The sequence below is a fragment of the Hirundo rustica genome, chromosome 9 (assembly GCF_015227805.2).
Source record: "Hirundo rustica isolate bHirRus1 chromosome 9, bHirRus1.pri.v3, whole genome shotgun sequence".
Taxonomy (NCBI): domain Eukaryota; kingdom Metazoa; phylum Chordata; class Aves; order Passeriformes; family Hirundinidae; genus Hirundo; species Hirundo rustica.
Window position 1 is genome coordinate 9,737,880 of NC_053458.1, and position 13,143 is coordinate 9,751,022.

The following is a 13,143-nucleotide window of genomic DNA, read 5'->3' on the forward strand; positions in this document are numbered from 1 at the left end:
ACTGTTGATTTGGGTTTTTTTTTCCCAAATACTTTATTGAAAAATAAATTTTTCTTCTCATAGTCAAAATTAAATTAGTTGGGTTATAATCCCATTGTACAATAGACTTTCTACATTGATATTTGTCTCTTGGGAGAGTTTTTTGTTGCTCATTGCAATGTATATATCAATGCAAGAGTAGAGATAATCTAATGTTTGGGATCCTTGTTTAAGGCATAGATGGCTTGAGGTATCACAAACCCCTTGTGATTTCCCCACCTCCTAGCACTGGGGTATCAGAATGGACATAATACAAGTTGAAATCTGTACAAGGAGAAGATGGGTGTAATGCCAGCTGAACCCTCTGGAAGCTTTCTATTCACTTACACATTTTCTATTGGAGCAGCTGAAGAGCATGAAAGTCTTGGGACCTAAACTGAAATGTCCTAATTTCTCTTGGTAAAAAGACTGAGTCTTTAAAATGTTCTGGATGTGTCATTTGAGCAGGAATATCATTAATGTATGCATCATCAAAATTTTAATTTGAAGATCTTACATTTAATATATCCTTGAGTGTTTCCATATTTTTATCACAAAGAAAAGGACCTGCTTTGGTTTTGCCTCTGTGGGCACTTTATTCTCTCTTTTCCTGTCAATTGATGCCATTTTTTAAGCCACATAAAGGGACTTCAGTTTTTGGCATTACAATGTTGGTACTTTCTGCATTCCATCTGCACCCAAGTATGAACTGTAGGATGATGACAAATTATAGTAATCTCTACTATAGTTAAAATATAGGGGATATAGTTCTGAAAATGAAGCTTTTTCCTCATTTTGAATACTTCTTTATATTTTAATGCATTAGGGAAGCAGGTGACTAGTGAACAGTGTCTTAATGTCTTGCCATTTTGATTCATCCTTATGAAGTGTGCAAAATGTCTGATGATGTTACGCAAAGAAAATGAAGACATAAGTTTTAGCATTCACAGACTTCATGTGTCTCTTTCTCCAGGACAATCACATCTCTCCGGAGTGAACTGATTCCACATCTCGTTAGGAAACAGTTTTCTTCTCCTGCATCATTGCAACAAGGCCTAGACAACAACGAAGAGGACCAAAAGAAAAAAGAGCAAGCATCACTAGGTCAGAACAATATCAAAGATTTGGGTTTATGGAGGTGTTAAAGCCCATGTGCTACAGCTGAGTTAAGGAGTAGAGTACAGAACTAGCCTGAAACACTATTTTAGAGATTCAGCTTTTTTTTCCTCAGCAGAAGAAGCTTTTTATTTTTCTAGCAAAGATTCTAGTAGATTTCTTTTTCAAACAGTATTGTGTACTATATAAGTATTTTTGTCCTCCTTTATTTTGGTGTAAACCATAAGCAAATCAGATAGGTGCTCTGTATTTTTTTTTATTCTGGAAAAAAGTTAGATTTGTTTTTGAAAATGTAATTTTGTGAGGGACTTCCTAAAATTGGGTAGGACAACAAACTAAGCCTTAACCACCCCATACTGGGAACTGGACAGGATCTCAGATCCTGTAATTTATTTTTAGCATTTCTGCTGTCTCCTTATGTGACCCTGGGCAAAACATTGCATCTGTCCTGATTCCTTAATTCACACCTGCAGAATAAAAATAAGCACTTACTCACTACAGGTGATAAAATCTGTTAATGATTGCTGAGTATCTAGCCATGGAGATGAGGTGAGGCGAAGATTTCCCTTCACCAACAGTGTTTTAATAGTATTCCTCTTCAGCAAGCATTTCATTAAATCCTGTCTAACTTCATGCATGTGTGTGTTCTCCAGACATTTATAGTTTCATAAAGGAAGATAATAGCTTGCTGAAACCTGCTCCAGATAACTCTTGTTGGAATGATCACAGAGGAGATATGAATGAAACTCTCCATGAAGGAAAAGTGCGCTGCTACGTACATATCATGAAGGAGGGGCTGTGCTACCGAGTGAATACTCTTGGGCTGTACATTGAAGCCAACAGACAGGTGAGGAAAATACAGAAGTGCCACCTGGGAATACAGCAGTAGCCTACAGAACATTTGACCCTGCAGGAATGACGCCCTGCGATACAGCTGAGCAGTATGTGGGAATTGTACCAGCGCCACGTTATCCAGGCACTGCTTGCTGGATAGGGACGTGAGGCCAGGAAACGGTTGTCGCTGATTTACTCTAGATTTGATTTAGCTGAGAAGACCCTCACCCTACACACTCCGATGGTTTTTTGGGAGCAGCAAGACCTGCAGCCAAAGAGCCACAAAGTGTGGAAAATAAGAATGGAAGTAGCTTTGATAGCTCATTTAATCAATGTCCTCCATGTACTAAAAGTAAGTTCAGTTCTGACTGGACTCTTCCTAGCAGATGTTTGTTTGTGATAATAACAAAGATTATTAACAATTTGAAGACTTAAATTACCCTTTCATTTAAATTGCCTAATGATTTACATCATAAAAGAATTATTTTCTGAACAGGTTTTCCTAGTGTGGTACTCCAGGTACACACAGAGGTGAACTCTTGATCTGATGCAGCATCTGTTGCAGCTTTCACTTTCACGCTACTGAGAACTCATAAAATAAAAAAAAATCACAGATGAGAATTAGGGAAATCCTGTACTACCGAACAAGCTGATGATTAAAAGCTCTTAATATCTTTGTGGGGCCAAGGATTTGGGTTTTCGGGGGTTTTTTACTGCACTGGCTATTGCAATGTACAAGTTCTCTGTATTTTTGCTCTGCTAGTGATGAACTTCATTGCTATCAGGAATGGACAGTTTCCTGTAGTTTTGAAAGACCAGTAAGGAGTGCAGTAAGGAAAGACTAAAGATCTCTGGGCGGGGCTGGAAAGGTGATAAAGTTGTAATGGGAATTCTAGAAGTGGTCACTGCCTTGCCTTTGCTCTCAGACTGAGTTGATTTCTTTTTGACAACACTAACAGATTAATTCATGCAAACCAGAATTGCAGAATGCCAGTGTGAGTTTACACACTGGAGCTTTCTCCTTGATGCTTTTAGAGGAACACAGAAATAAAGTGATTTCCTTTGTACTTAGGGAGATGAAGAAGAGAGGCAGCACTACTGTCAGAAAGAGAAAACTTCTCCAAAAATAGCAGGAATAAGTGTGCCCAAAGGGTTAAGGGAGAATACCACTTGCTAAGGGAAGTGTGCGTGTACATTTGGCAGCAGCCACTTCAGTAAAAAGTTATTGAGTTAAGCCAGTCAGACTCCATGTGGGTTTTTTTGTGTTGGTTTTTTGTTTTTGGTTGGGTTTTTTTTAACCTAAATATTCTACATTTTGGTTAGTTCAGGAAATATGTTTGCTCCTGGGTGGTACAAAGAATTAGTGTTTTGAAGTCACATTGGGGCCTTCAGCGTTGGAAAGGATTTTCTTTGAGTTTTGAACTTCTTCAGGATGGTAAAATTTCTAAGGAAACTATGTGGAGGTAAAACATAAAATTGAGCTTAATGAGGAGTTGTAAGAAAGTAGTTCCTTTTTTCAGTGCCACTGCATTTTGTTACCCTTGCTAATCCTCATAAAAGATGCACATTTAATTGGGGGCGGGGGGGTGAGGTTACCTGTTTTGTTGGTCTCTAAGGAAGATTTTGGGTGTTTAGTTTGCTCTTATCTTGGCCTTCACAGACCAGATTCTGATCCCCTTCCTGCAAAGTCGGGACCTATAACTTTGAGGTCCCAAAGGATGGACTCATGCAGCAGTAGCAGTCCAGTCCAGTAGCTGCGGGAAGGAATGGCATCCTAACCCATTGCCCTTCTGGTGAGGAAACACTTTGCTCACATCATTTCACTTCCAGCTGGGTTTCTGGATGCCTGCAGCCTGTGTGTGGGCAGGTGGGTTCAGGAGGGAGTTATCTTCAATAGCAGGAAATAGTTTCTTTGTAAGATGAATTAAATCCAAACACATCTTAAACCTTCCCTTGACCCAGGCACTCCCTCTGACTCCTGCCCCCGGTCTAACCTTTCTTTTCAGAGCAAAATGCTTGAGCTTGTAGCTTTTGTGGGTTATCCCTCAGGCTGCACTGCCACTGACTGATTCTAATAAGGGCTTTGCTCTGGCCAGTAAAATCCTTTATTTATTCACCCACACCACCTTTCCACTGAGGAGGGCAAGAGCCTTTCTTCATTTTTTTTTTCCTTCCTGCAGATCAACACTGGATGGTAGGAATCTTTCCAACCTATGCTGTAGGTATGCTTTAGTGTGTGTTCCTCTCTTGGATATTTGTGTCTGGTGACATGTCAGGACAGCATCCCTTCACCCAGCCAGCATCATGCAGGCAGAGTTGCCTAGCTTGTGGTGTTCTGGTAACCTGGTGGTTTTCTTCAGTGCCTGCACCTTGGACTGAAGGATCTAATCAACTCTTGCTTTTAAAAAATAAACGAAATCCAAGTCTAGTGGGAAGGGCCAACTTCAAGATGTAGAGCCTACAGATGTGAAAATGTCTGCTGGGGACAACAGGTAAATTGAAATGATAGCTCAGAAATGTGAGCTCATCTGATCCCATCTTCTTCAGATCTGTGGGATTTGCTTTTTGAGGTTCACTCCCTAGACATCAGCTCTTGTTATCCCAGCTTTCTAAGGAAGTCATTTTACACAATTGTACTATATAGCAGTTCCTTAATAGCAGCTTTGGAAATTGCTGGCAACATTCAGCCAAATTTAACAGAGTAATAGAGATCTCAGAGATAAGCTTTTCTAAGAGTTTTGTAAAAATAGGTGCTAAGGTAGAGAAAAGGGAGACAATGAGTGCTGCTTCCCCCCTTGAGGCAAACTCAGTTGCACCATCACTGTGCTGAGACTCCAGATGACCTTCCAGATGGACAGTCAGTGTCCACATCCTGGCTGGCCAAGCAGCACGTGCAGAGCTTCACACCAGCCCCAGCACATGCTGCCTCTCATTCAGCCAGACAATTTGCTGTGACACAGACCTCTTAGCCCTCATACATCCATGTTCCCTATATTCCTTTGACTGCCATCTCTGTCCTACCCAGAGACATCATGCATTGCATCAGCCCTGCCAGTAACTGTAGCACTCTGTGCATTGCTGCAAGGCTCCCACCTCCCCTGACATCCCCATCCCTGCTGTCACCACTTCTGTGGTGTATGACCTTGGCTTCAGCCTGATGCTAGGAGATGCAGAATGCCTCAGGCTGCTCTTTCACCTACAAAAGGAGGAATGATGGAGTGATATCCCATCCTCCTACAATGCTGGCTCTTCCCTTCAGGAGCCAGTTCAGAATTGCTCTCCATGGATTTGTTCTTGGCTACCTCATGGGCTGTGTCTCTCTTCATTACAGCGGCTGCTATCTGCTTATCTAATGACTGCCTTCTTCCTGTCAAGAGCCTTTCGTTGTGCAGCTTTCTATCATCTGGAATAGCCACTTGATCAACTTTAGTTTCTTTCTACTTAAACACCTGAAATACAATTTTGTTGCCTGTGCCTCAATACTCTCTTATGGAGTGGGCTGGACACAGTCATCTTTTTATGCCAGTTTACTGGTTTATATTTGTTATTACTTGCTTCCCTCCCTTCCTTTACTGGACAGTGTAAAACATGCTGAGCTGCATTTGAAATGGCAGATACTGGACATTGTGGTAACATGAAGGATGTCACTGTGTTCAGCTGGAGCCAGCCTGCTTGCTACTGCTGATCTGCTGCTTCTCCACAGGTGGGAAGCTGAGTTGAAAGGAGACATGTAGCACTGTGGTAGCAGTGTACCTGTCTCCTTTACAAAAATGGGGGATGATAAAGCACACATAGGTGGACATTTGAAATGCAGGGACCTATCTTTTCATAAGTTAAAATGTTTATGACAGATACAGTAGAGCAATGGAAACCAAAGCCATCTTTGAGCTGTTTATGTAACTTGCAGGTAGAGCACTATCATGTTAATTTGTGATGTGGGTTTTATCATGCAGGTTCCCAAATTATTGCTCAGTCTGGGTCTGGAAGAGCCATTGGTTCATGGGTCTGCACAGATCACTGATAGAGGCATGGTAAGTGTTCTGTTTTCCCATCTCTGCTTTTTCAGTAGTCTGCAACCAGTTTGTTTCAAGAACTGCTTGCTAAAATTCAGTCACATTGTTGGAAGTGAAGCCAAGTTCTGAGCTGTGGAATGGTGGAACATAGGTGATACAGCCCAGAGTCTTCTGTAGGGCTCACTCATGCGTTCCTGCCTTTCAGTCTTTCTCTTTTAAAAAGTTTGGTAAAAAGTCTACCTTACTCCCAAGTCAGACACTGCAGCCTCTTGTTCCCTAATGGCAGTTCCTGGTGGTTGAGCAGTTTGCCTCCCTAAGGACACCAAACCCAGAAGAGATAAGTGTTTTAGCTTTGCTTCTTGCTGACGAATTTTGGTTGAATACCAGCTTCAAGCCTCCCTTTGACAGGTCTCACTGGGCAAACTTGAGTGAAACCAGCGAGTACCAGCAGGACCATGCCTACCATGCTTACCTTTCTGCATGAAGCCTACAGAGCCAGATCCACTAATGGAGTTTTGCTCCATTGCAAGCTAACAGACCTTGGGAAGACTGTCAAACTGTCTGCCTTTGGGTGGGCCCTGAATTTTTACATGTTTCCTCTGCCAAGGATCCCTCAGGGTAGAGCAGGGTAAACTTTATTGATGAGTGCTTGAAACATGCTTTCGGAGAGGTGTATGGAGAACACATATCGAAGAACTCCGTGTACTTTTGCTAGTTTCTGTTCTTTACTTCTCTAGGTTGGATCAGACAGTATCATTGGGTCATCCACACAAATCGGGGAGAAGACATCCATCAAACACTCCATCATCGGCAGCATGTGTACCATAAAAGACAAAGTTAAGATAACAAACTGTATCATCATGAATTCTGTTACAATTGAGGAAGGGTAGGTTACCTTTTTGTACCTCAGTTCCCTAAATTTGAAGTTTCTTTTTCTAGAAAGATCCTGAGTCAGTAATTTTTGTCCTGTAAAGAATCCTCACCCAGAAGGGATGATATCAGGGGGTGTGTTTCCAAAGACCAAGTCACAAATAAGTCTTTATAAGCAGTCCAGAAGTGCACAAGTGAAATGAACTAACAAGAGGGCTGCAGTCTCAGAACACAAATTTCTTCTTTTTACAGTAGATCCTGTCATCTTCAGAATGTGTAAGTTAAGTGGATGTATGAGCTTGTGTGTCATTCTTCCAACCTTTATTTTAGTGACTGGATCAATGAGTATACCTAAAATATTTGAGGCACAGAGCATATTTTAAAGTGATATGCTTACCAGCTAGAAATACTCTTCTCACATTTGAACATTACAGCTTCACTTAAGATGTCATTTTCTTTGGCCCTTTTTTGTCATCCTATAGCCTTTACTTTACCATTATCTATGCTGAGTAATAGAATAAATGAATAAACTTTTCAAAGAGAAAATCTGCCAGGTAGTAGAGGTTTCTCATGAACTAAAGGACTAAGTAGTTAGCCTTGAGCTGTACATTTCCAAATGTGGGAAAAGTGGCCTGTCTGTAATTGTTGATGTCTGCATGCCCCCATCTTTCCATACATGCTGGCTTCCTGTGGATGTCAGTGCAAAGGAAACTGCTGATTGAGTCTGTGCAGACCTGTATAAATTCTCTACTCCTTCATGGCTTGAGGTTTGCTTAGGGCCTCAGGAAAAAGGCCAAACTCTTAAAAAATGCCAAGTTGGCTCTGAAAGTTGCATATCTGAAAAACATAAAACCCCAAAGGATGTGGGGTCTATGGAGGATACTACTGTTACATAACTAAATTACAGGTAAGTATGGTACCTTACCACAAAGTGTTTGTCTTTAATAGAAATCCACAGTAATTTCAAGCACATCATAAATCAGAATTCCATTGAGTATAGAAAATAGCTGGTTTCCAGTTCAATCACAGATGGATCCAGTATGGCTGTATCACAAGCACTACTGTCATAAAAAGTAGGGGAACCTCTCTCATTTGATCATGAGACCCCCTGTCATTTTGATTAATGAATTGATGCCATAATCATAATGGTATGGTTTTGCATATGAGGTCAGCAGCTCTACCATTAAATCGCAGAGGCAGCTAAATGTATAAATAGCACTAGTTTTATGAAGAGTCCCAAATCATCTTGTGTTTGTCTGCATTGGCATTTTGTAGAGTACTAAATCCTAAATCGATCCCAGAGCTGTTACGTTAAGCATTTCACTAAATTCCACAAGTATCGTAAAGTTGGTGATACATTACTTTTAAGAGAGATAAACTGACTTTTGGGGTAACATTTTTGTGAATTCTAGAAAACAATGTGATCGCTAGTCACTCTTGATGCAAACAATATAGCCACCAAAGAGTGAGAAAACTCACAGTCCCAGGGGTTTACCCCCCTTAGCTGCTTTATGGTTACTGCACCCCGATGCACTGGAGTCAAATTTGTAATTATTCCTCTCCAGCCAGAACTGAGAGTATAGACCCTGGATCTTTATTGCAAAGCATTGTGTAATTAATATTATGTAGACTGCACAGATACTGAGCTGATAAATTATTTCTTATTGCATCATGGTAAGTCTTAAGATTAGAGGGGCATGAAGTCATGCATACACAGGTAGTGGGAAACAGAAATACTCTAGCTGATGAGTTTTGTTGAAAGAAGCCTTGCTTGCAGTGAAGGATTTATATGGGTTTTTTTAATGTATTTTGTTTCTTTCATTACTTTGGTTAAATCTGATGGATTTTTGTAAAAATGCTGATCATTCTTACTCTTGCTGATGGATCCATTTGCAACAGGTGGATGTGGTTTTGCTTTAAATGGTCCACAGTGGACAACTCCTTATAAATACCTCTTCTCCCAAGTGTCTCTAAAACAGCTCAGGCTTTATCTAATCACAGCTTCAGAAAATGTCTTCATCTTTAATTGGAAAGTCAGTATGTGTTGGCTGATATGGATCAAAATGAGCATAATAAAGTGCCTTGACAGATCTAATTCATTTTTTTTATTGCACAGCAGATGTCCTACAAGTAAGCCAGTTTTACCAATTAAGGTATTGTATATTAGAAACTTATGAAATTGCACTGAGAAGTGGATAAAAACTGTGTCATTTAAAGAATATACATTTTAATGCTGACATGAGCAGCTCAACCAGACTAATGGTCTACTATAATAATGCCCAAGTCAAATGTGAGAGGTAATTCAAGGCCTTTCCTAGGAGTGTTCATTGCAGTAACACCAACTTAGAGCAGTAGGCTTAGAAGGCTGCAGTAGGACGCTTATTATGGAAAGCGTCCTACTTTCTATTATGGAAAGGTATATAGATAACTCAGAAGAAAGAAAGATCAGACAATTCTTTTCTTTTAAAGTTGGGATACTGGGAACAGCCAAATGCCAAAGTTGCTCTGCATTCTAAGTTCATTTATCAAGAGCTACGTGGCACTGCCTTGTTATTTCCCTTGCCTCTTCGATCACCTCTAGCTTCTCTGGGTCGAATCTTTCTCTTTTTTTCCATCTCAGCTGCAAAAGTGATCAGCAGCTTCAGTTCACTATGTCAATATAGAAAAAGCAAAACAAAACAAAGCCACCAAAAATGAAATTTAAAATGTTTATCTTTGGTAATTTTCCTATAATTGAGGATCCTGTGCCGTAATTCCTGCATGTCAAGATTCACAAATTTTATCTCCAAACCAGAAAAAAGCTTTTGAATAGCCTCACCACATTTAATACCAGCTTCTGAAATGAATAATTCTTGCTGTGCAGGTGGGAGCACCACGAGGTGCTTAGACCAAATTCAGGTATCGCTTGTTAGGCAGTGGTTACCTCATTATTGGAGGAATAGCAGTCATGGCCTAGGTGGTGATAACTTTCCTAACTGAATGGATCAAGTAACTGGGGTTAGTTTGGACAGTCCATTGCATACTGTTCACATGTTATGATCTGTCCTCCAGCAATGACTGGTGCCTTTGATACTCTAGAGTACCAGAAGCTGGGGTTTTTGTTTGCTTTGGTGTGTAGGGCTTCTGTTACATTATATATGTCTCCTGTGAAGTGATTTGAGTAGATATGAATCCCCCCTTAGAAGAGATTACAGGGGATTAAAGAAGTTAGTAACAGGACAAAATAATTGGTAGTCCTTTCTTAATGTGTTTCCCACTGTGCAGCTAATTCTTCCATCAATGAGACAATAAAATAGCAAAGATTACATATGTGCTGAGGGATGGACATACTTGACCAAGCTGGGAGGGATGTAATTTATACAACAGCACAAGTGCTGAGAGATGCTGACTGCCCAGGTGACAGGCTGCAGTGGCAAAATGGTTCTTTTTTCCCTCTGGATGGCTCCCTAGAGCTCAGTGACAAATGATTGCACTGAGTTACTTAGTTGGAGAAAATCTACTAATGGAGCTAAAATCATAGATCACTTGAAAACTTTTGTCCTGCAGTAGATGTGTGTGTCCTTAGTCTCCATAGTGGCTCAGGACTGCCCCTTCTCTTTGCTTTATTTGTGTCAGGGGTGGAGCAGCACAACAGGGTCCCTGGATTGCTGCATCTTTGGTGCAGGAGTCCCCTCACTGTAGCTCTTGTGAAAAGGGACGACTCAACACCCACAGACTGACTGAAGCTGGTTGCTGAAGGGGGATTGTGTCATTTGCAAATGAAAAGTAATGCCTGGTAATTTAACCCCCTGATAAGCAGGGCTGGCAAGCTGGTCACAACAGATGAGGAGAAGGCTGAGGTACTCAACCACTTTTTTTGCCTCATTCTTCACTGTCAGTCTCTCTTCCCACACCTCTCGACTTTATGGACCATAATACATATGATTAGACATAATACTGTTCAGAGGGCTGGAGCACTTCTGTGAAGACTGAAAGAGTTGGGGTTGGTCAGAAGAGAAGGCTCCTGGGACACCTCATTGTGGCTTCTCAGAACTTTAAGGGGGCTTGTAAGAGTGACGGTTACAAACTTTTCAGCCCGGTCTGCTGCAACAGGACAAGGCCTAATGGCTTTAAACTAAAGGAAGATAGATTTAGACTAGATATAAGGAAGAAATTGTTTACTGTGAGGGTTTTGGGGCATTGACACAAGTTGCCAGGAAAAGTTGGGACTGCCCCATCCCTGGAAATTTTCAAGGCTGGGCTGAATGGGGTCCTGATCAGCCTGGTCTAGCTAAAGATGTCCCTGCTCATTTAGAGGGGCATGGACTGCATAGCCTTTAAAGGTCCCTTCCAACCCAAATTACTTTATGGTTCCATAATGTTGTTTCATTTGGTAGATTTAGGCACATTTAGCTGTTTTGAAATGAGACCTAGATATGGATAGATTAATTTAGTTTCAGGTTCCTATTGTGGCTTTTGTTTTAGCAGTCAGCAGTTGGTTTGTTGGTTTTTATCAAACATTTTCTTTATTTTTACCAGTCTTGTTGTTTTACTTAGTTTGCTGCCTTCTGGTAGCAGGAACATCTAATTGCTCTGGTCATACAGAACCTTGTGCTGAAGCACTCTGAGCATTACAAATAATATTAACAGGAAAAACATGCTGAATCCTTTATTCCATCCCTGCAGATAAATATTTCGAAATCTCTTGTTTGTTAGTAAAACCATCCCAGTGTATACACTTACGGGAAGGAGCTTGGCCATTTTATGTGCACATTATATCCTTTTTCCTTGGTCATGGAAAATGAATGTTTCCCTGGTAAAGATTCAGGGAAAGGGACTGTTCAGTAGGGGAAAAAATCTGGTCTTTGGACTATTTAGAGGTTTGTTGAGAAGGCAAGAGTGAAAAGCTCAGATAAATACTGAGTCTACTGTAAGCCATGCTTTGGAACGCTCTAGTTGACATGGTGGTAGTCAGTACCATAAGGACTCTGTGGGAGATATAGTCTGAAATGAAGTATTTTGCTGCTTTTCTTTTTTCATGGAAATACAGGAAAGCATTCTGCTTCAAATTATGTTTTTATGGCAATCATAAATAGGCTGCTCTAATTATCAGAGAGAGCAAATGGCCCAAGATTTGCTTCTAGATTTCACCTCCACAGCAAGAAAGAAACAGATCTTCACAGAGCAACAAGTTAGCTAAACCTGTCTCACCTGTAATTTTACCAGAAAACCCAAACTGGGATTATTAGCAGTGGGAAAAGGAGAGAGTTCCCTCCAGAAAGGAGTTTGCAGCAGACAGGTGCCACATAGCCTGATGCAGTGGGCAGTTGGTTCAGGAGCTGTAAGAGTAGGGTTGCAGGTGTGACTGAGGTTACTGAGTTTGTGCAGGGGCAGGAATCATTGAACAATAATGGCCGCGTCTTTTTGTCCGTAAAGTTTACAGCATGTTGTTGGAACCACATGCAAGCATACTACCCAAAAGAGCTGAACTGTTGAAGTTCCGCATGTGGCACACAGCTAAGGTCACCTTCTGGAAAGGGAAGGGGTTAAAAAGACAGGCAGATATGTTTTGGGTCAGGCTGCACTGTGATGCCAGCAAATTGCAAAGTGTTGCAGCATCAAGAAACTTGGAATGCAAGGGAGGTGACACCAAAGGCTTCAAGTTACAAACTGCAGGGAGGTGATGTGAATGTTGAGGGCTGAGGGAAAGTTAGAAGAGTCCCACGGGAAGATGTGATAAAACTTTGGGGAGTTCTGACTCCTCGGGCAGAAAGAATAGGCTGGAGTAAAAATTAGTATGAAGGACTAAAGTACCCAGATATATGAAGAAAGAACTGGCACCGAAAATATTTTGTCAGCCAAAACTAGTATCGTCCTTCTTCAGTCACGTGAAGACAGTAAGTTATGCACTGGGTTTTGCTAAAGGTGTTCTGGCTACCTGTGTGAAACTAGGTGGACAGATGCTGTAATTCTGCACAGTGAGGGGACTGGAGAGAGACCACATGTGACTGGTTAAGGCTACTCTAGTTTACCACATGTCTTCAATTTATTGCTACTTTCTATGAGAAAATGTACAAGAAAGAAAACAACAAGCAAGGCGAGCTGGATTGACTACTAACTACAGATTGATTGTGAAGTTTATTGGTTGTTTCCTCAATAGTGCCAAATCAGCACCTGATGTAGAAACAGTCAGCAGTTTGAAGAAGGTTCTAATTAAAACCAGGGTGGAATTGAGTCTTTATAGGGGTTCAGTGCATGAGTAGTCTTTTTCCCCTTGGACAATGGCAGTACAAAGGAATGATCCTATTGCCAA

General features: G+C 41.0%; 1 protein-coding gene across 1 annotated transcript in view; it reads left to right on the forward strand.

Moving 5' to 3' along the window:
* Nucleotides 1–13,143, forward strand: part of EIF2B3 (eukaryotic translation initiation factor 2B subunit gamma) — a 99,651-nt gene that overhangs the window by 68,367 nt on the left and 18,141 nt on the right. Inside the window, exons 6-9 of the mRNA XM_040073456.2 lie at nt 992–1,122; nt 1,788–1,981; nt 5,922–5,999; nt 6,719–6,867. Coding sequence (XP_039929390.1) covers nt 992–1,122; nt 1,788–1,981; nt 5,922–5,999; nt 6,719–6,867 — 552 coding nt within the window. The remainder of the gene's footprint in view (nt 1–991; nt 1,123–1,787; nt 1,982–5,921; nt 6,000–6,718; nt 6,868–13,143) is intronic.